Genomic DNA, 18,351 nt, shown 5'->3' with positions numbered 1-18,351 from the left:
ATTGAAAAACAACGGTCAAATCGCCGAATCCGCTAGTCATAAGGCAGAAATGCTTAACAACCAATTTTGTTCAGTATTTACGAAAGAATCTTTGGACAATCTACCTAATAAAGGATCTTCGCCATACCGCTCGATGCCCAAGATAAACGTTACATTAAATGGTGTTGTTAAGTGTATTAACAGACTTAATCCCAAGAAAGCTTCTGGGCCAGATAAAATACCTATCATAGTATTGAAAGAATGTGTAACTGAAATAGCACCAATTATACGGTCTTTATTCCAACAGTCAATTGATAAATCTGAAGTACCATTGGACTGGAAAAACGCTAACATCGTACCAATTTTCAAAAAAGGCGACAGAACCAAACCATCGAACTACCGCCCGGTAAGCTTAACCGCAGTTGTTTCTAAAATGATTGAACATATAATAGTCTCACAAGTAATGAACCATTTAGACAGCCAGAATATTCTTCATGAAAACCAACATGGGTTCAGGGCTAAACGCTCGTGTGAATCTCAACTTCTATTAACTACAGATGACATTGCTCGTAGTGTTAATCTTGGTCACCAGGTTGATATGGCGGTGCTTGACTTTTCTAAGGCCTTCGATAAAGTATCACATCAGCGTCTCTCTGTGAAAATGCAATATTATGGTATATGTAATGAAACCAACTTATGGATTAATGAATTCCTTAACGGTCGTTATCAACGAGTAGTAGTAGACGGAGAATCATCAAGACCGTCACTGGTAACATCTGGCGTGCCCCAGGGAACCGTGCTTGGTCCTGCATTGTTTTTTTACTATATATTAACGACATCGCCTCGGATATTAAGTCATCAATTCGCCTATTTGCTGACGATTGTGTCATTTTATAGATCCATACTCACCAGTGAAGATCATAATATTTTAACAAAAAGACCTGGACACCTTAGTTGATTGGAGTAATATCTGGCAAATGGAATTTAACGTCGATAAATGTGCAACCATGTCAATAACAAATAAACGTAACAAATCTGTATTTGACTACAAAATGAAAAATCAATCACTACATATTGTTAAAAACCATCCATATCTGGGAGTTGAACTAGCAGATACTATGAAATACAACCTACACATCGATTCAATCACAGCAAAAGCTTCTAGTACTCTTGGTTTCATCAAACGGAACTTAAAACATTGCCCGACCTCAGTAAAGGAAAGAGCTTATCAAACTTTGGTTCGACCTAAACTGGAATATGCGTCACCAATTTGGAATCCACAACAACTTAATACATCAAAGAAACTTGAACAAATACAACGGAATGCGGCAAGATTCGTCATGAATAAACCATTCAATCGTAACAATCCATCTAGCGTAACATCAATGCTACACGACCTAAAATGGCCAACACTTGAACAACGTCGTCAGTGTGCGGACTTAATTCTTATGTATAAAGTGTTTAATAACCTGGTGGCTGTACCAGTTGAATACCACCACAACTATCTACAAGATACACAAACTCGGTAAAGTTCGTCACTTATCACTGCAGACTTAATGCGTACAAACATTCATTCTTTCCAAGAACTGTACCTTATTGGAACAACTTACCAACTAACATCACATCTGTGGACAATCTGGACAGTTTTAAAACCGCTGTCCAGTCATACGTATATGTGTAAATTATTAAAATCGTGTATAGTGTACAAACATGTTGGATTTTACTTCACACTACGTTTTCACATTATTTTAACTCGAACGCCTGGTGCCGCACATGGGGGACAGGTTTTTAGCCCACGTTTTTAATGGAGCACATTTCACATCACCACTCGTCGCTGATGTCTGCACAGCGGATTTACAGACGAGATCAACATAGAAGTAGAAGTAGAAGTAGTGTACCGTTAATACTGTTTTTAATAGGATAATCATTCTGAATATGACGTATTCGACAAACGGATGTACTAACAAACAATTATATTGACGTATTTATCACTTGACCGATGTAAGCTGGACAACCTTTAGGCCTATGTTCTATATGTAATAATAATTTAACCTCGGTTGGCTCGAACTACCGATCTCTCGAACAAATTTGCACAGGCCCTCCGAGTTCGAGCGAACGAAGTTCGACTGTAATACATTTATTATTATAGACATTTTATTTGGACTTTAAAGGCGTTTTAAGCTCCACATCCCAAGTGTCTTTGGTATGTATAAGAAGCCCACAATGACATGTATGTACAATGCGTACCTTGCTACTTTAAGGGTTTGTCCTTTTAATATCAACTTCCAACTGGATCATTGCGTTGCTTAAGATCATATTAATGAAGCTTCTGACTGAAATGTAAATAAAAATATCATTAAACAACACTTAAAATTAAAGAACCCCAACATCTCGCATTTGCGCAAAAGTGAACTAGCACTAAACTTATGGCCATATAGTATTAGATCATCGATATTCAAACCTCTTAGATTAAAAGTTGATGAATAAAACTGAAATGTTAAGGGAAATATTCAGTTTTGATAAATCAGCAAGGTACTTTTTAGTATTCTTTGAAAATGACTCTTATCTTTTGAATTGGGATTGTTAACGAGGATTGTTCGTTTTTTGTTGTTGTTTTTTTTTTTGCTCAAAATTGGAAATTTACGTGCAGCCGTAGATAAAAACAGCTGATCAATTTTACAATTACCCTATTTGGCACGATTTCTTTGTTCCTAAGAAAAACGAGGATATTTTTCAATTGGTTATATAAAACAAACCTGTATCAAAACAATGGTTCGATATTAATATCTAGCTAAGAAGCTAAGTATGATAAAATATCACTTTCTTTTTACGTATTAATGTACGACTATTGATTTACCTTTAACTATGCCCCAACAATGTAGGAGCATATAGCGTTGCACTTGTCCGTCCGTCCGTCCGTCCGTACGTACGTCCCGAAATCTTGTGAACGCAACTTAAACCGGATTGCAGATTTTGCTTAAACTTACAGGGATGAACAACCTTAATGTGTAGATGGTAGTACAGGAAGGAATTTTCGCTGCGACCAAATTTAAGATAATTATGGCCCTTTGTTGATTTTTTCACTATATACTATTTAGAAATTTTGTGAACGCAACTCCTCTTAAACCGGACGACAGATTTTGCTTAAACTTCCAGGGATGAACAACCTTAATGTGTAGATGGTAGTAAAGGAAGGAATTTTCGCTGCGACCAAATTTAACAGAATTATGACCCTTAGTTGATTTTTTAACTATATACTATGTAGAAATTTTGTGAACGCAACTCCTCTTAAACCGGATGGCAGATTTTGCTTAAACTTCCAGGGATGAATAACCTTAATGTGTAGATGGGAGTAAAGGAAGGAATTTTCGCTGCGACCAAATTTAACAGAATAATGGCCTTTGTTGATTTTTTCACTATATACTATTTATAAATTTTGTGAACGCAACTCCTCTTAAACCGGATGGCAGATTTTGCTTAAACTTACAGGGATTAATCAACCTTAATGTGTAGATGGCAGTAAAGGAAGGAATCTTTGCTGCGACCAAATTTAAGAGAATTATGGCCCTTTGTTGATTTTTAGTTTTCAACTGTTGGCACATGTAGTCAAAAAATTATTTGACCTAGAGTCATAAGATTGACAGAATAGTGGCGTGTGGGGGCATCGTGTCCTATGGACACATTTCTAGTTTTTTAATATATATTGACAAATGTCAGCACTGCATATAAAGGAATATAATCACGTAAATAAGGATTAGTTATTTAAATTTATATACCAGGCATTTGTTAATTTTTGTGGTCCTTCGGGATCGGGATCAGATCATTGATGTCAGTACTAATAAGGGTTGAGAATTGAGTAACGTTCAAGCCGGTGCTAGGGGGCGTGAGGGATGTTATTCATATCCCTCATGTGCAGACTCAATCAAACCAATTCTGCAATTTGCACGTAATTTTGTTTGATTAATCCTTCCGATGGATCATTTTGTTTCCAGATTTTTTGTAACCCTTCAATGGCTTCATACCGTTGTTATCAAACGGAAATTGATCTTACAGTTTGTCAACAACGTCGGTTGTTGAATCAACTGTTTCAAAAGTATCGGCATCATGTACATCACAGTGATGACAGACTTAGAGATGTATTTAACAAAATGTCAAAAGTTATTTTATTACCTTCTTTTTCGAACTCTTCACTGTTCGCATCAAACTTTTCAGAACACGGAGAATCACCTGTATAATAAAATGATATTATTGCATTATAACAAGGAATAATGTTGTTAAAATCAATAATATTTATTTTAAATCATGCCCCTGCATAAACATGCTTTAAATAAAGCTATGTATAGATGACATTATCGTTACTAACATGCAAATCTAGCAGCGTAAATGACAAGACGACGAAATGATGTGTGTCAAATAATAATCTAAAAGCAAGTTGTAGATGAAATTTATAAAAGATATACAGTATGTATAAGAGAAAAAGCATAAATTTTACCCAAGATATTTTCGGGGTCAATTTTTCTTTTCTTTCTTCTTAAAATACCTCTTAGTCTTGTAACCTATATCATACATATTGAAAAAAGAGAACTAGTGTCTGACATTTTCATATTGAAATTATAGCTATAAAATCTTAAATAGAATTGTAACCATAAATATCCAGAAATGCGTTCAATTAAGTAAAATGTAGTCAATGTTTTTTTTGCGATTCTTTGTTAGATCGGTTAGTTAAATGAAGAAAAAAAAGATACATTCATAGATTAAAGTGATACAAATGTTTAGTTTTGTTTATTTTTTACGGTTAATAAAAGAAAACATTAAATATATACATGAGGATAATAAAGAATTATTAGATTTTGGACAAAATTATAAATAATGAATAACTTACATGTCTGTTGAACGACAGCCTTATATTGTAAAACCAAGCTGAACAAGCAACGTTCCTTTCTCTGTCCATTTTATCATTAATGTATATTGTAAAATATACATGTATTACAATGAAGCACATGTATTAACAGAAGCACATTTCTTATATGTATCATGTCATGCACTACGAATGATAAACATAAATGTCATCATACCGTGCTATGCTATGCTTTGACATACATGTTGGTTGTTATGTAAACTGCAGAATATAGTAAGAATGTTAACTTACTCGGCAAAATTAAAGATGATACACACATGATTTGATTGTGCCTGGTCGGCAGTGAATTTATACGAGCTACCGCCCATCCCCAACCACCGGCTTGAGCAAAGTTTGACTTTCATAAGTTTCAATGGTAATTAGTAGTGATTTAGAATTTATTAACAGCCAGGATATACATTTATGTGTTCTAAACGGCAATTAACATGCAATAGAGTAAAAAAGAACCCCTAATTAAATAACGCCCAAAACGGCAAGATTTCAAATGCTACAGGCTCAGTTTTACTGGACCTTTTTATGGACGTTACTGGAAAGTGCAAGCTCCGGTCTACGCCCCGTAGCATCGACTTTTTTAAAAGCAGAATGCAACGTACAGTGTGACGATTTTATGCCATTCCGTGAGCACATTCATACAGTCTCATTTGAAAGGAATGGGTATGCATTACAACACCATACAATAGGAAAACAAGACAACGGATACTATTATACATGTAATACTGGAGACGCTGAAAACTACCTGTCAGGATCTGTCGAAGTTTTGACATGAAAAATCAAGTTTATTCCTTTTAACTTTTATTTAATAAGAATAAGGCATTGTCAAACAAGTTCTAGAGTAAAATATTTCATAAATTTAATTTGTTAATGTTTAAAGCACACCATATGATGCAAATTATATTTCGGATTACATAAAGTGAATGGAATAAGTAAATTCAAAATCTGTTGTAGAATTGCTGCTGGTCAACATTTTTGCTCATAAAGCTCCTCTAAAATATCACATACTAGAATTTGCCCCAGACAAAAAGAAACACAAAAATGTAAAAATTTAGATATCTTAGGATTCTGTGAAAGAATAGGTAAACAAGGTAAACATGACACTTCTTGTAAAATCCTTGTCTGATGAATGATTTAGAATGAGTAAGTCATGGTTTATACATGTATAACCTAAAAAGATCATTGCACCTGATCAGTAGATGACACCTAATAATTTTGAGGCCATTGACTCAAAAATCAGGGTCACAATGACGCTAAATGTATTTAATCATTGACCAATTAATAACTTGTATTTATAAATGACACTTTTTCAGGCAGGTGAAGTAAGGGCATCCTTGCACTATAGCACATGTCTAGTTAATTATGGAAATTCATATAAATAGTGTTATCTGATTGTTTATTTATCTCGTGCGCACGACTTAACTATCTGGTGGTCACGACTAAGTAACTCGTGGTCACGAGATAGTATCTCGTTCCTACGACTTAACTATCTCGTGGCCACGACTTAGTAACTCGTGGCCACGACATAGTATCTCGTGGCCACGACTTAACTATCTCATGACCACGACTTAGTAACTCGTGGCCACGACTTAATTATCTCATGGCCACGACATAGTATCTCGTGCGCACGAGATAAATAAAAACACACACATGCCACCTTTGTGCCACCGTATTAAATTGATTTGAGAGGTATCAACCAACAAAAAGAGACTGAAGATTCAATGAAATGTGTCAGAATCGCATGTGTCCACCAATGTTATGCACGCTGTGATACGGCGGCTAATGCTGTTGAGGTAACGCTGTATAAACGGCGCAACTAAATTGGATCACTCAGCTTGTAAGGCCGACACAAAGTGATTTGCAGTGTGTATTGCATGATTTCTTTCGAGTACAACCAAAGTGCCTGGATACTGTGGTTGCTGACATACCTGCATTCAGCATCCAAATAACTTGGATTTGTTCCGACTTGTTTCAAAACAATTTTTTGAGTTGTGACGGTTTGTGAAAAATTCTGTGTAGTCCGATACTGACACCGGATACGAATATGTGTCGCACGAAGCGCACGTACAAAACGACTTTAATGACTTATTTACGGGAACGCGTGGTTCACTGCGTGTAAAATACGGTCAACACATAAACCAACGATTATGTGTACATCTTACATAAGCTATAGGTTCGTCCTAACACGATAATAAAAAAAGATATTAGGAATTATAAAATGGGTACTTTGATTTTTATTTTGGCTGAGTATATATATGTACATTGTAAACATTTCCCAAAGGCTTATTTTTAATCGGGTCTAGATCTGTTGATTATACCTATTTGATTACACATGCCATGATACCGAAAAAGAACAAAATAAATGTAGATAAGAACCAAGTATGAGAAAATATTTTACTATTTGAAGTTACCGTATTTCATATGGTATACGAATGTGATTTTCATGATAATTAAAGATCCTGTAACTCATTTTTTTTATTGTTTTATATAATAAATATGATGCTCATATGAAGATCTATCAATATTTTAAGTTCCAAAATGCATTATTTGTAAAGATATTACCGAATTTAAATTTCATGTAAAATAAAGGGAGGTAATTAGAAATTTATTTTCAGTTAAGTCTAAGCCAAATTTTTCAATAAGAAATGAATGCATATATTTTAATGAATACTTATATTGCGCATAAACATTTGCAGTACATATTTAACATATTCTTGGATGTTTGAAAATTGTTTTAGAATATTAATTGTATACATTGTATATAAATTGTACTTAAGTGTTAATTGTTACATCCTTAATTACAACATACAAGATCTTTAAGAAGAAATTTTGAAATAAGAAGTTAAACTAGATAGTATAAAGCAATCCTAGCAACGAATATGTACTTTGGCTATGATCGACAGATGTTTTTAATCAAAATATATTGACGTTCCAAAGCTAGATTCATATATATTTTCGTTCTGGGTCAGAATCAGAGAGTCAGAATTGCCCAGCAATATTTCGTCGCGTAGTACAATTAGTTGGACTTATGTTTTTAACAGCCATTTTTAATGTTGGAAAGTTTGAAACAAATGTCCCCGTACTGATTTCCAACAGTTAAACCTTTTTAATGTTCGTCACATCACATATATGTAGGAAATCATTTAGTCGTGTTTAACCAATCCAATGTAATTTAGTGGTGTTACAGATTTATAGTCATCCACAGAGAGAGGCACGTTTTAAGATGGAGACAGCGAAAAGAATGGTATGTTTATGGTCATGATATTTTGAAGCGTCCAATAATATTTATAGGTGTTGATGTATTCAGTACAATCACTTAATGAGATATCATTTGACTCATATAATTTCTAAGTTTAAAAATATAACCTATTTGTACCCTAATCATTTCGTACCTATTATTTTTCATATTTATTTATTTTGTGTATTCATTTTTTCATGAAGTGGAAAAATTAAGGTCACGTTGGAATAAATATTTCTTATTATTATTTCTTGTGTACATAGATTACAGTATAGATATACTGTACTGTGCAGTACAGTACATGTGTAACCAAGTGCTATTTTTAAGGTTTTTGCTATTTTTTAAAAAAGGTAACTTTGTTAACCGTGTTTAATTTTAATTTTTACTTTGTGTAATTATGTTTCCTTAACCACATTTGCTATTAGCTTAACGTTTTTCTTTTAAAGTTAGGGTTACTTAAGGTTATTTTTTGTGTTAAAAAAGTTGTTGGTTATTGTAACATGTAAATGTGTTGGTTTTATATTATTAATAAAAATTTAAATTAAAAAATTGGTATTTGTATGTTTTATTTATTTGTTTTTAGAAGTTTTAATGTTAACTAAATATAAACTTATAGTAATTAAATACAGTTGTGAATTTAATAAAAGTTATTTTAATAAATTTGTATTGTTTTTAAGTGTTAAAATTTAAAATGGCAGCATATGTTTTTATTTTATAGTTATTTATAAAAATTACTGTTTTTATTTGTATTGCACTAATGTTTGTAAATTACAGTTTACAGCATAATTAACCGCACAGTAAAACAGGTGTAAGTAACAAAAATACATGTATATTTACAAAGTCTAATCCACAATTGGTATGTTATATTTATATGTCATTGTTTATATATTTTTAAAGCTACATGTATATTTTTAAGTTAAGCATATATTGTATATTGTAAATAATTAAGTGGTCACTAAATGCAGGTACAATATAATGTAATACATTAAAAAATGTACTTTATGTGTACATAATTTATTTACATAAAATAAAATAAATGGTCTATCCCTATAAACTAATCTGTTAATAAAATATTAAATTACGTATATTTAAGGTACTGTAGTGTATACAAATGTATAAAACAATATATATTTCATAATAGTATGGAATGTTTGGTATTTATACTTTCAGGGCTTGGTAGATGTGATGTAAATGTAATGTAACTGTAATGTGTATGTTGTATAATGTATAACATATAATGTTTAATGTTAAAATGTACCAAATTAAAATTATATATAAAGCTAGTGTCCACTACAAATTAAATTAATAAACCAGTAACCCTCAGTTTGTTCTTTTATATACACAAGGCAAAAAAACATCGGGGTCACAAATGGCGCCCAACGGAGTTTAATAAGTAATTAATTAATAAGTAAATGTTAATTAAAGTACATTGTATCAAGTACATAGTACTTTAAGTACATTATTCTTTATGTACATTGTCCGTTAAATGCATTGTCTGTAAAGTAAAATTGTCTTAAAAAAGTTAATAGTTAAAGTTTGTTATTCTTTAAAGTACACTGTTCTTTATAAGCACATGGTCTTTAAAGTACAACAGTTTTGTTTTTTTTTTAAATAAAGGAAGTTAATCATATTAAAAATCATATTGTGTTTGGTATATTCACAATACATGTTTATTGTAGTTAGTATTAATCTATAACTATCATAAATTTTAGTTAGTTAGTTAAAGTAAAAATATTTTAACAAAACAATGACGAAACGTCATTTAAGACGGGACGGAAATGTGTAACCAAGTGCTATTTTTAAGGTTTTTGCTATTTTCCAAGAAAGGTAACTCTGTCAACCTTGTTTAATTTTAATCTTTACTTTGTGTAATTATGTCCCCTTAACCACATTTGCTATTAGCTCAACCATAACGTTTCCCTCCTAAAGTTAGGGTCACTTAAGGTCATTCTTTGTGTTAAAAAAGTTGTTGGTCATTGTAACATGTAAATGTGTTGGTTTTATATTATTAATAAAAATTTAAATTAAAAAATTGGTATTTGTATGTTTTATTCATTTGTTCTTAAAAGTTCTAATGTCAACTAAATAAAAACTTATAGTAATTAAATACAGTTGTGAATTTAATAAAAGTTATTTTAATAAATTTGTATTGTTCTTAAGTGTTAAAATTTAAAATGGCAGCATATGTTTTTATTTTATAGTTATTCATAAAAATCACTGTTTCTATTTGTATTGCACTAATGTTGTAAATTACAGTTTACAGCATAATTAACCGCACAGTAAAACAGGTGTAAGTAACAAAAATACATGTATATTTACAAAGTCTAATCCACAATTGGTATGTTATATTTATATGTCATTGTTTATATATTTTTAAAGCTACATGTATATTTTTAAGTTAAGCATATATTGTATATTGTAAATAATTAAGTGGTCACTAAATGCAGGTACAATATAATGTAATACATTAAAAAATGTACTTTATGTGTACATAATTTATTTACATAAAATAAAATAAATGGTCTATCCCCAGTGTTAGCGATTTTCCCTAACTTTACTGAGTACCTGGGACTCAGTGCTAATAGATCTGTTACGTCCCAATTCAAATGGAACGAGTCCTCAATTACAAAAATGTCAATGTTTGCATAACTTCATAATACAATCAAATTTGTGACTGTTGATGTTCGCGGATATCATTGATAGGTTGGCCCAAAACGAGGCCGAGCACTTGCTCCTAGTCTACGTTTGGGATATAAATCTGCATTGCTAATGAGAAAGGAACAAATGAAAATGAGGTGAAAGTCAAGTTCTTATAATACAATTTATTTAAAGTGAATAGAAAATCATTTTCAAGCAGAGCAAAAAAACTTAAGAGAGAATTGACCAATTATCGGGGAAAAAGTGTTTCATCCCAGGGACTCAACAGCCCCTTTTTTCTTTCCTCCCTGGCAATTTTAGAGAGTAAATTGATATGTTTACTCAGTAAACGCGAACACTGTATCCCTATAAACTAATCTGTTAATAAAATATTAAATTACGTATATTTAAGGTACTGTAGTGTATACAAATGTATAAAACAATATATATTTCATAATAGTATGGAATGTTTGGTATTTATACTTTCAGGGCTTGGTAGATGTGATGTAAATGTAATGTAACTGTAATGTGTATGTTGTATAATGTATAACATATAATGTTTAATGTTAAAATGTACCAAATTAAAATTATATATAAAGCTAGTGTTCACTACAAATTAAATTAATAAACCAGTAACCCTTAGTTTGTTTTTTACTTATACAAGGCAAAAAAACATTGGGGTCACAAATGGCGCCCAACGGAGTTTAATAAGTAATTAATTAATAAGTAAATGTTAATTAAAGTACATTGTATCAAGTACATAGTACTTTAAGTACATTATTCTTTATGTACATTGTCCGTTAAATGCATTGTCTGTAAAGTAAAATTGTCTTAAAAAAGTTAATAGTTAAAGTTTGTTATTCTTTAAAGTACACTGTTCTTTATAAGCACATTGTCTTTAAAGTACAACAGTTTTGTTTTTTTTTTAAATAAAGGAAGTTAATCATATTAAAAATCATATTGTGTTTGGTATATTCACAATACATGTTTATTGTAGTTAGTATTAATCTATAACTATCATAAATTTTAGTATGTTAGTTAAAGTAAAAATATTTTAACAAAACAATAACAAAACGTCATTTAAGACGGGCGGAAATGTGTAACCAAGTGCTATTTTTAAGGTTTTTGCTATTTTCCAAAAAAGGTAACTCTGTCAACCTTGTTTAATTTTAATCTTTACTTTGTGTAATTATGTCCCCTTAACCACATTTGCTATTAGCTCAACCATAACGTTTCCCTCCTAAAGTTAGGGTCACTTAAGGTCATTCTTTGTGTTAAAAAAGTTGTTGGTCATTGTAACATGTAAATGTGTTGGTTTTATATTATTAATAAAAATTTAAATTAAAAAATTGGTATTTGTATGTTTTATTCATTTGTTCTTAAAAGTTCTAATGTCAACTAAATAAAAACTTATAGTAATTAAATACAGTTGTGAATTTAATAAAAGTTATTTTGATAAATTTGTATTGTTTTTGAGTGTTAAAATTCAAAATGGCAGCATATGTTTTTATTTTATAGTTATTCATAAAAATCACTGTTTCTATTTGTATTGCACTAATGTTTGTAAATTACAGTTTACAGCATAATTAACCGCACAGTAAAACAGGTGTAAGTAACAAAAATACATGTATATTTACAAAGTCTAATCCACAATTGGTATGTTATATTTATATGTCATTGTTTATATATTTTTAAAGCTACATGTATATTTTTAAGTTAAGCATATATTGTATATTGTAAATAATTAAGTGGTCACTAAATGCAGGTACAATATAATGTAATACATTAAAAAATGTACTTTATGTGTACATAATTTATTTACATAAAATAAAATAAATGGTCTATCCCTATAAACTAATCTGTTAATAAAATATTAAATTACGTATATTTAAGGTACTGTAGTGTATACAAATGTATAAAACAATATATATTTTCATAATAGTATGGAATGTTTGGTATTTATACTTTCAGGGCTTGGTAGATGTGATGTAAATGTAATGTAACTGTAATGTGTATGTTGTATAATGTATAACATATAATGTTTAATGTTAAAATGTACCAAATTAAAATTATATATAAAGCTAGTGTCCACTACAAATTAAATTAATAAACCAGTAACCCTCAGTTTGTTCTTTTATATACACAAGGCAAAAAAACATCGGGGTCACACATGCACTGACAACAGCACTGTATTTATTATTTTATAATTAAATAATAATTTTATTATTGAATAGTATTCATAAAAATTAAAATACATATTGACAATTTTTACCTGAAATACTGAGATAATTCTACCTTATAAAATATTTAATGGTTATTATCATTATTAGCTCAACTTTTTGAATAAAGGAGCCTATTGTCATGAACCTCTGTTAATGACACCATTTCAGAAAGGCAGATAATCTTTATTTTTGACTTTTTTTTGTTAAGGTAAATTTTTTAGATATCAAAGATATTTACTTTAAACTTGGAGTATTTGTCACTATCAAATTTTTCTAATTTTCAAAAACAGTTGAAGCTTTATGCCTCCCGGGTTTGAGCCCAAGTTATGCTGCACATTTTTGTAACACTAACATTGGGTGCCAAAGGGAGATCATTACAGCATATAGTCTAGACTAGTATGTCACAGTTTAGAACTGTTCATTTATATTAAGCAGAGAAGATGTGTAAAGGGCTAGATAGCTCAATGGGTAGAGCGCAAAATGGCATTCTAAAGGTCCCATAGTTTAAGTCTTGGTCAAGCTACACATTTTCCTCAATAAGTCAAAAATGTAAAATGTGTCGCACTCACACGGTGACACCTTGTGAGTGTGACACATTTTACATTTTTGACTTACCACAGCCATTCCACCAATAATTTGTGAACACTTTTGCTAATAGTCATTGCTCATGGTCAGATGTCCTGTATTGATTTTGAGGTCATTGGGTCACATTTCAAGGTGGCAATGACATTCCTTGTGTAGTGATCAATAGCTTAAAGAGTACACAGCATAAGTGATGGAACATTATCAGGACATTGCTCATGCCCAATAAGAGACCTCAATATTTGAATTCATTAAGTCAAGGTCACAATTATGAATGAAATGCTTTAGTATCAAGAATAAGACTTTTTACAGTTATTTGTTTATGAAATTTTTAATAGTTATTATCATACATGCCATAATTTTTAGACTCATTTCCGGGACACTTTTCATTTGGAGGTGGGGCATTGATCAGCAAACATGTTTTTTTTAATTTACATAGTGGCATACAACCTATGTTACCAGTATATACAACTTGCAAATTTAATCACACCATAAACAAAAGACAGAATGTCAATAATTATTAACAGTTTTTCTATTTTTTTAAGTATTTAGGCATCGTTAGTTCAATCAATCACAGAATAAAATAAAGCTATGTTAAGTAATGACAATTAGCCATGTTGTTTATCTGAGACATTCGCTGAATCTTGTAGATTTTATCACCTCAAATTTAGCAGTAATTTTCACGGTGATTAGGGGATAATCGTTCATTATTAGCTTTCTAGACTAGTTTATAAAAACTTGACAATAAAGTTATATAAAAATGTAAAATTTCTTGCTTCAAAGAAGATTATTTTAGATTTTTTTTTACCGGGACATAAATCATCTCCGGGACAGACACCTGATTTTCGTGACTGTCCCGGACATCCGGGACGTTATGGCATGTATGGTTATTATACAGTGTATATATTCTATATTGCTTATTTATATAACTTTTGACTTATAAAAATATGCATATATACACATATAAATATACCTCTGTGACCACAAATGAAGTGGGGGCATAAGTATCCTATTGACACATTTCTAGATTTAATTTGTTTTTACAGGAAGAATTGTGCCAGCTTCTTCTTAAAGAAGATGCTCCAGTTACAGAATGGTTAAATTACTCAATGAAACACTGCAGGATACAGACCCACTATAACCCAAGGTATTATGATAAAGAAATTCTTCTTTTCCAGGGTGATTTGATATTTCCAAACAAAAATTTGGTCTTTAAGTTAATTATTTCATTACAAGATCAGAATCTGTTGGAAATGTACAACATATTAACTAGTTATGACATAACTAGTTTTTGATAAATAGATTTTTTGCTTTTAGTTTAATTTCTTTCTCTGCAAAAGCTGGCTTATCCAATTATATGTCAATAAAATGATCAAGAACTGACCACCTCCGTGGTTAAGGGGTAGAGTCGATGACTTCTAATCCAGTTACCTCTCTGGCGTGGATTCGATCCCCGGGAGATGCTTTGGTAGTTTAGCACGGAGAAGGTAGTCTAGTACTGGTGTAACTTTCCAGGAATGATGGTAAGAAAACTACCCGCCTATATGACTGAAATACTGTTGGGAAAAGGCGTAAAATGAAACAAACAAACAAAAAAAACATTGCATCCAACTATTTGACTCGACAAAATTGTGCATTTTTTTTTTAGTCTCTTTTAAACAAGATATTTGACAAAAGAACATGATGAATAAAGTCACGTTTAATCCCATTATTAAAAACAATTATTCCACTTTCTAATGCTCCAAATTTTAGGATGAAACAGGCATCAATTGTTTACTATACATTAAGAGGAATTCTTCATCATGTTTGTAATTTCTTCAAATGTTCATTTATTAATTTTTAAGTCTCATTTCCACATCAAGTAATATAAAACTTAGCAAGAACATAAGGGGGGCAACTCTTCAGCTCATACTCCAGCATTTTACTTTCTATACATTGCAGATGTGTTTATATGCCCCCGGGCATATAGTAATTGAACTGTCTGTCCGTCCATCCATCTGTCCGTATGAGGTTAACCTAGAACGGCAAGTTGGATTTTTCTAAGTTCTACCCTGTACCAATGGCTTCATAATTTACACACTTACTAATCCATACAAAGTATATGATCTGGGCAAGTTAACATAACTATGGCTTCCATTTGCACCAAGTTATGACCCTTTTCAGCACTTAGAAAATGTATAATGGTTAACCTAAACCTGCAAGTTGGAAATATCTTATGTTCTATCTGAACTAATGGCTTAATAATTTTCACACTTACTTATCAATACAATGTACAATTATATTGCCAAGTTATATAAATGTGCCATCCATTTTCCCAGTAATTTCCCTTTTTATCATTTTGAAAATAGGGCCTTGTGTGGTTTACCTATTCCGCCAAGTTGGATTTATCAAAAAATTTCACCTAATTACTTAATTTATTTAATGATATCTTTCATATTTGGTAGGTGGATACCTTTGTTTGTTTGTTTCATTTTACGCCTTTTTCCAACAGTATTTCAGTCATATAGGTGGGTAGTTTTCTTACCATCATTCCTGGAGAGTTACACCAGTACTAGACTACCTTCCTCCGCGCTAAACTACCAAAGCATCTCCCGGGGATCGAACCCACGCCAGAGAGGTAACTGGATTAGAAGTCATCGACTCTGACCCCTCGACCACGGAGTGGATACCTTTAACGGTCCTCTAAATTTTAGTTGCGTTAGGCATCTCTGGTCAAGGTCACTTGTGTAAAAAATTAAATCTAAACATTTCTGCTCATACAGCCTTTATTTTTAAGTTAATGTCTTTCATGTTTATAATAGTCATACCAAGGGAGGTCCTCTTCCTTTTCCTTTAGTAAGGGGTCATTTGGGTCAAGGTCACCAATGTCAAAAATAGATTTTTTACACTTTTACAGGTGTATTAACCTTATTCTATCGACAGATGTCTTGTATATTTTGTAGGAACATAAATTTGAGGTATTCTCATTTGGATGGAGGTAGGAGTCAGTTGGGTCAAGGTCACCAGTGCTAAAAATAGATTTTTACACTTTTGCTCATACAGCCTTTATTTATTGACAGATTTGTTATAATTGGTAGGAAGATAACTTACATGGTATTCTTCCTTTGGATGGATTAGGGGTCAGTTGGGTAAGGTCAACAGTGCTAAAAATAGATTTTTACACTTTTGCCCATACAGCCTTTATATATTGACAGATTTATTTCATATCTGGTTGGAAAATAAGTTGCATGATATTCTTCCTTTGGATGGAGTTAGTTGTCAGCTGGGTCAAGGTCACCAGTGGCTAAAAAATAGATTTTTTACACTTTTTGCCCATACAGCCTTTATTTTAAATATTGTTACTGACAAGAATCTGAGCCGGGGGCATTTTGTGTTTAAACAAACAGGTTCTTGTTTTAACATATGTTTTTGGTCACATTTACAAGTTTACAAAGTATATTGTCCTATTTTTAACATATTTTTATATCACATACATTGGCTTATATCATTGACAGAATTTAGTGAGGAGCAGGATAGACAAAGTGTTAGAATGCCATTACTTCCACAACTACTCTACTTGATTAGAGGGTACCTGCTGAACCATAGATGGTCTGAAGCGTTGCAGATATTAGAGAACATTGTTCAGATACCTTTAGGCTCATCAAATACTGTGTGGAAGGTTTTGTTAGTGTTGTTTTGCAGTCCTGATACTCTCCTCTCTTATTTACACCTCTTTTGCCTTGTTTAGGTATCTGGTACAAACCAATCAGTGAGATAAAGTCACAAAAATATGTATTTTACCTCATTCAAAGTTTGAAATTATATCTTATTTGGATTAGTGGTTAAAAGCATCATTTCCACTGGGTTATTGTTATGTTTTTAGAAAAAGATTGACCTTGACCTTTAAATGACCTTGACTGTCAAAATAGAAAAACTTAAGTGTCCAAAATAATATGATTGCACTTACTTTCAATATAAAGTTGCATATAATGTGTAAACATTTACAAAAACTGTAAAATGTTGATAAAAATTGAAAAGACAGTTATCTTTTTACATAAAGCGTACAAACTGTTTAATGAATAATTAGGGATTCATACATTTTAATAAATTTTTGAATTGTTTTTTTGTTGTTTATGTTTGATTTGTTAAGAAAATAAGCGTTTATTTTTGACAGCTTTACAACCTTATACATTATGCAATGACACATTGTTTAAACTTAAGAAGATAATGTTGTTTTTTTTTAATTCAGTAGGCACAGAATTGATGAGTATGGAGGGTGATGAAAACAGAGATTTGATCCAGCATTTGTTTCAGGTAAACTGTTTAGAGTATATCATAAATGTACCCCATTTCATAGCCGAGCTTTATGTATTAATTTTTCAACAAAACAAAATTAGTTTTTAAAAGAAAGATGCTTTAAAGCAGAACACATTCAGATTAGGGTTCATTTAAATAAAAAAATTACAGATTGTTACGGTGTTTAATAGTGTTGTGAAAATTTCCTACACTATGAATATATTGTAAAAGTTTGATGTGTATCAGTAAGTAAAGGAAGGTATGTAGGTGAAGGTACTAAGGCAGACAGGCACTCACTAAGGTTTATCAGAAATTGAATACATTTAATATATCACAGGAATTGTAAAATAAAAATTGAAATGAGCCGCGCCATGACAAAACCAACGTAATGGGTTTGTGACCAGCATGGATCTAGACCAGCCAGTGCATCCCATCATTCTGATCAGGAATTGTAAAACAAAAATAAAAATTGAAAAGAGCCGCACCATGACAAAACCAAAGTAATGCCT

At 31.4% G+C, this 18,351-nt stretch overlaps 1 protein-coding gene across 1 annotated transcript in view; it reads left to right on the top strand.

Moving 5' to 3' along the window:
- Positions 1 to 17,096: 17,096 nt before the first annotated feature.
- Positions 17,097 to 18,351, top strand: part of LOC132729289 (TATA box-binding protein-associated factor RNA polymerase I subunit A-like) — a 33,597-nt gene continuing 32,342 nt past the window's right edge. The window contains exon 1 of the mRNA XM_060715015.1: positions 17,097 to 17,230. Coding sequence (XP_060570998.1) covers positions 17,097 to 17,230 — 134 coding nt within the window. The remainder of the gene's footprint in view (positions 17,231 to 18,351) is intronic.

The sequence above is a fragment of the Ruditapes philippinarum genome, unplaced genomic scaffold, assembly GCF_026571515.1.
Source record: "Ruditapes philippinarum isolate M1 unplaced genomic scaffold, ASM2657151v2 ctg17_1_1_1_1, whole genome shotgun sequence".
Classification (NCBI taxonomy): domain Eukaryota; kingdom Metazoa; phylum Mollusca; class Bivalvia; order Venerida; family Veneridae; genus Ruditapes; species Ruditapes philippinarum.
This window is presented reverse-complemented; position numbering and strand designations above follow the sequence as displayed.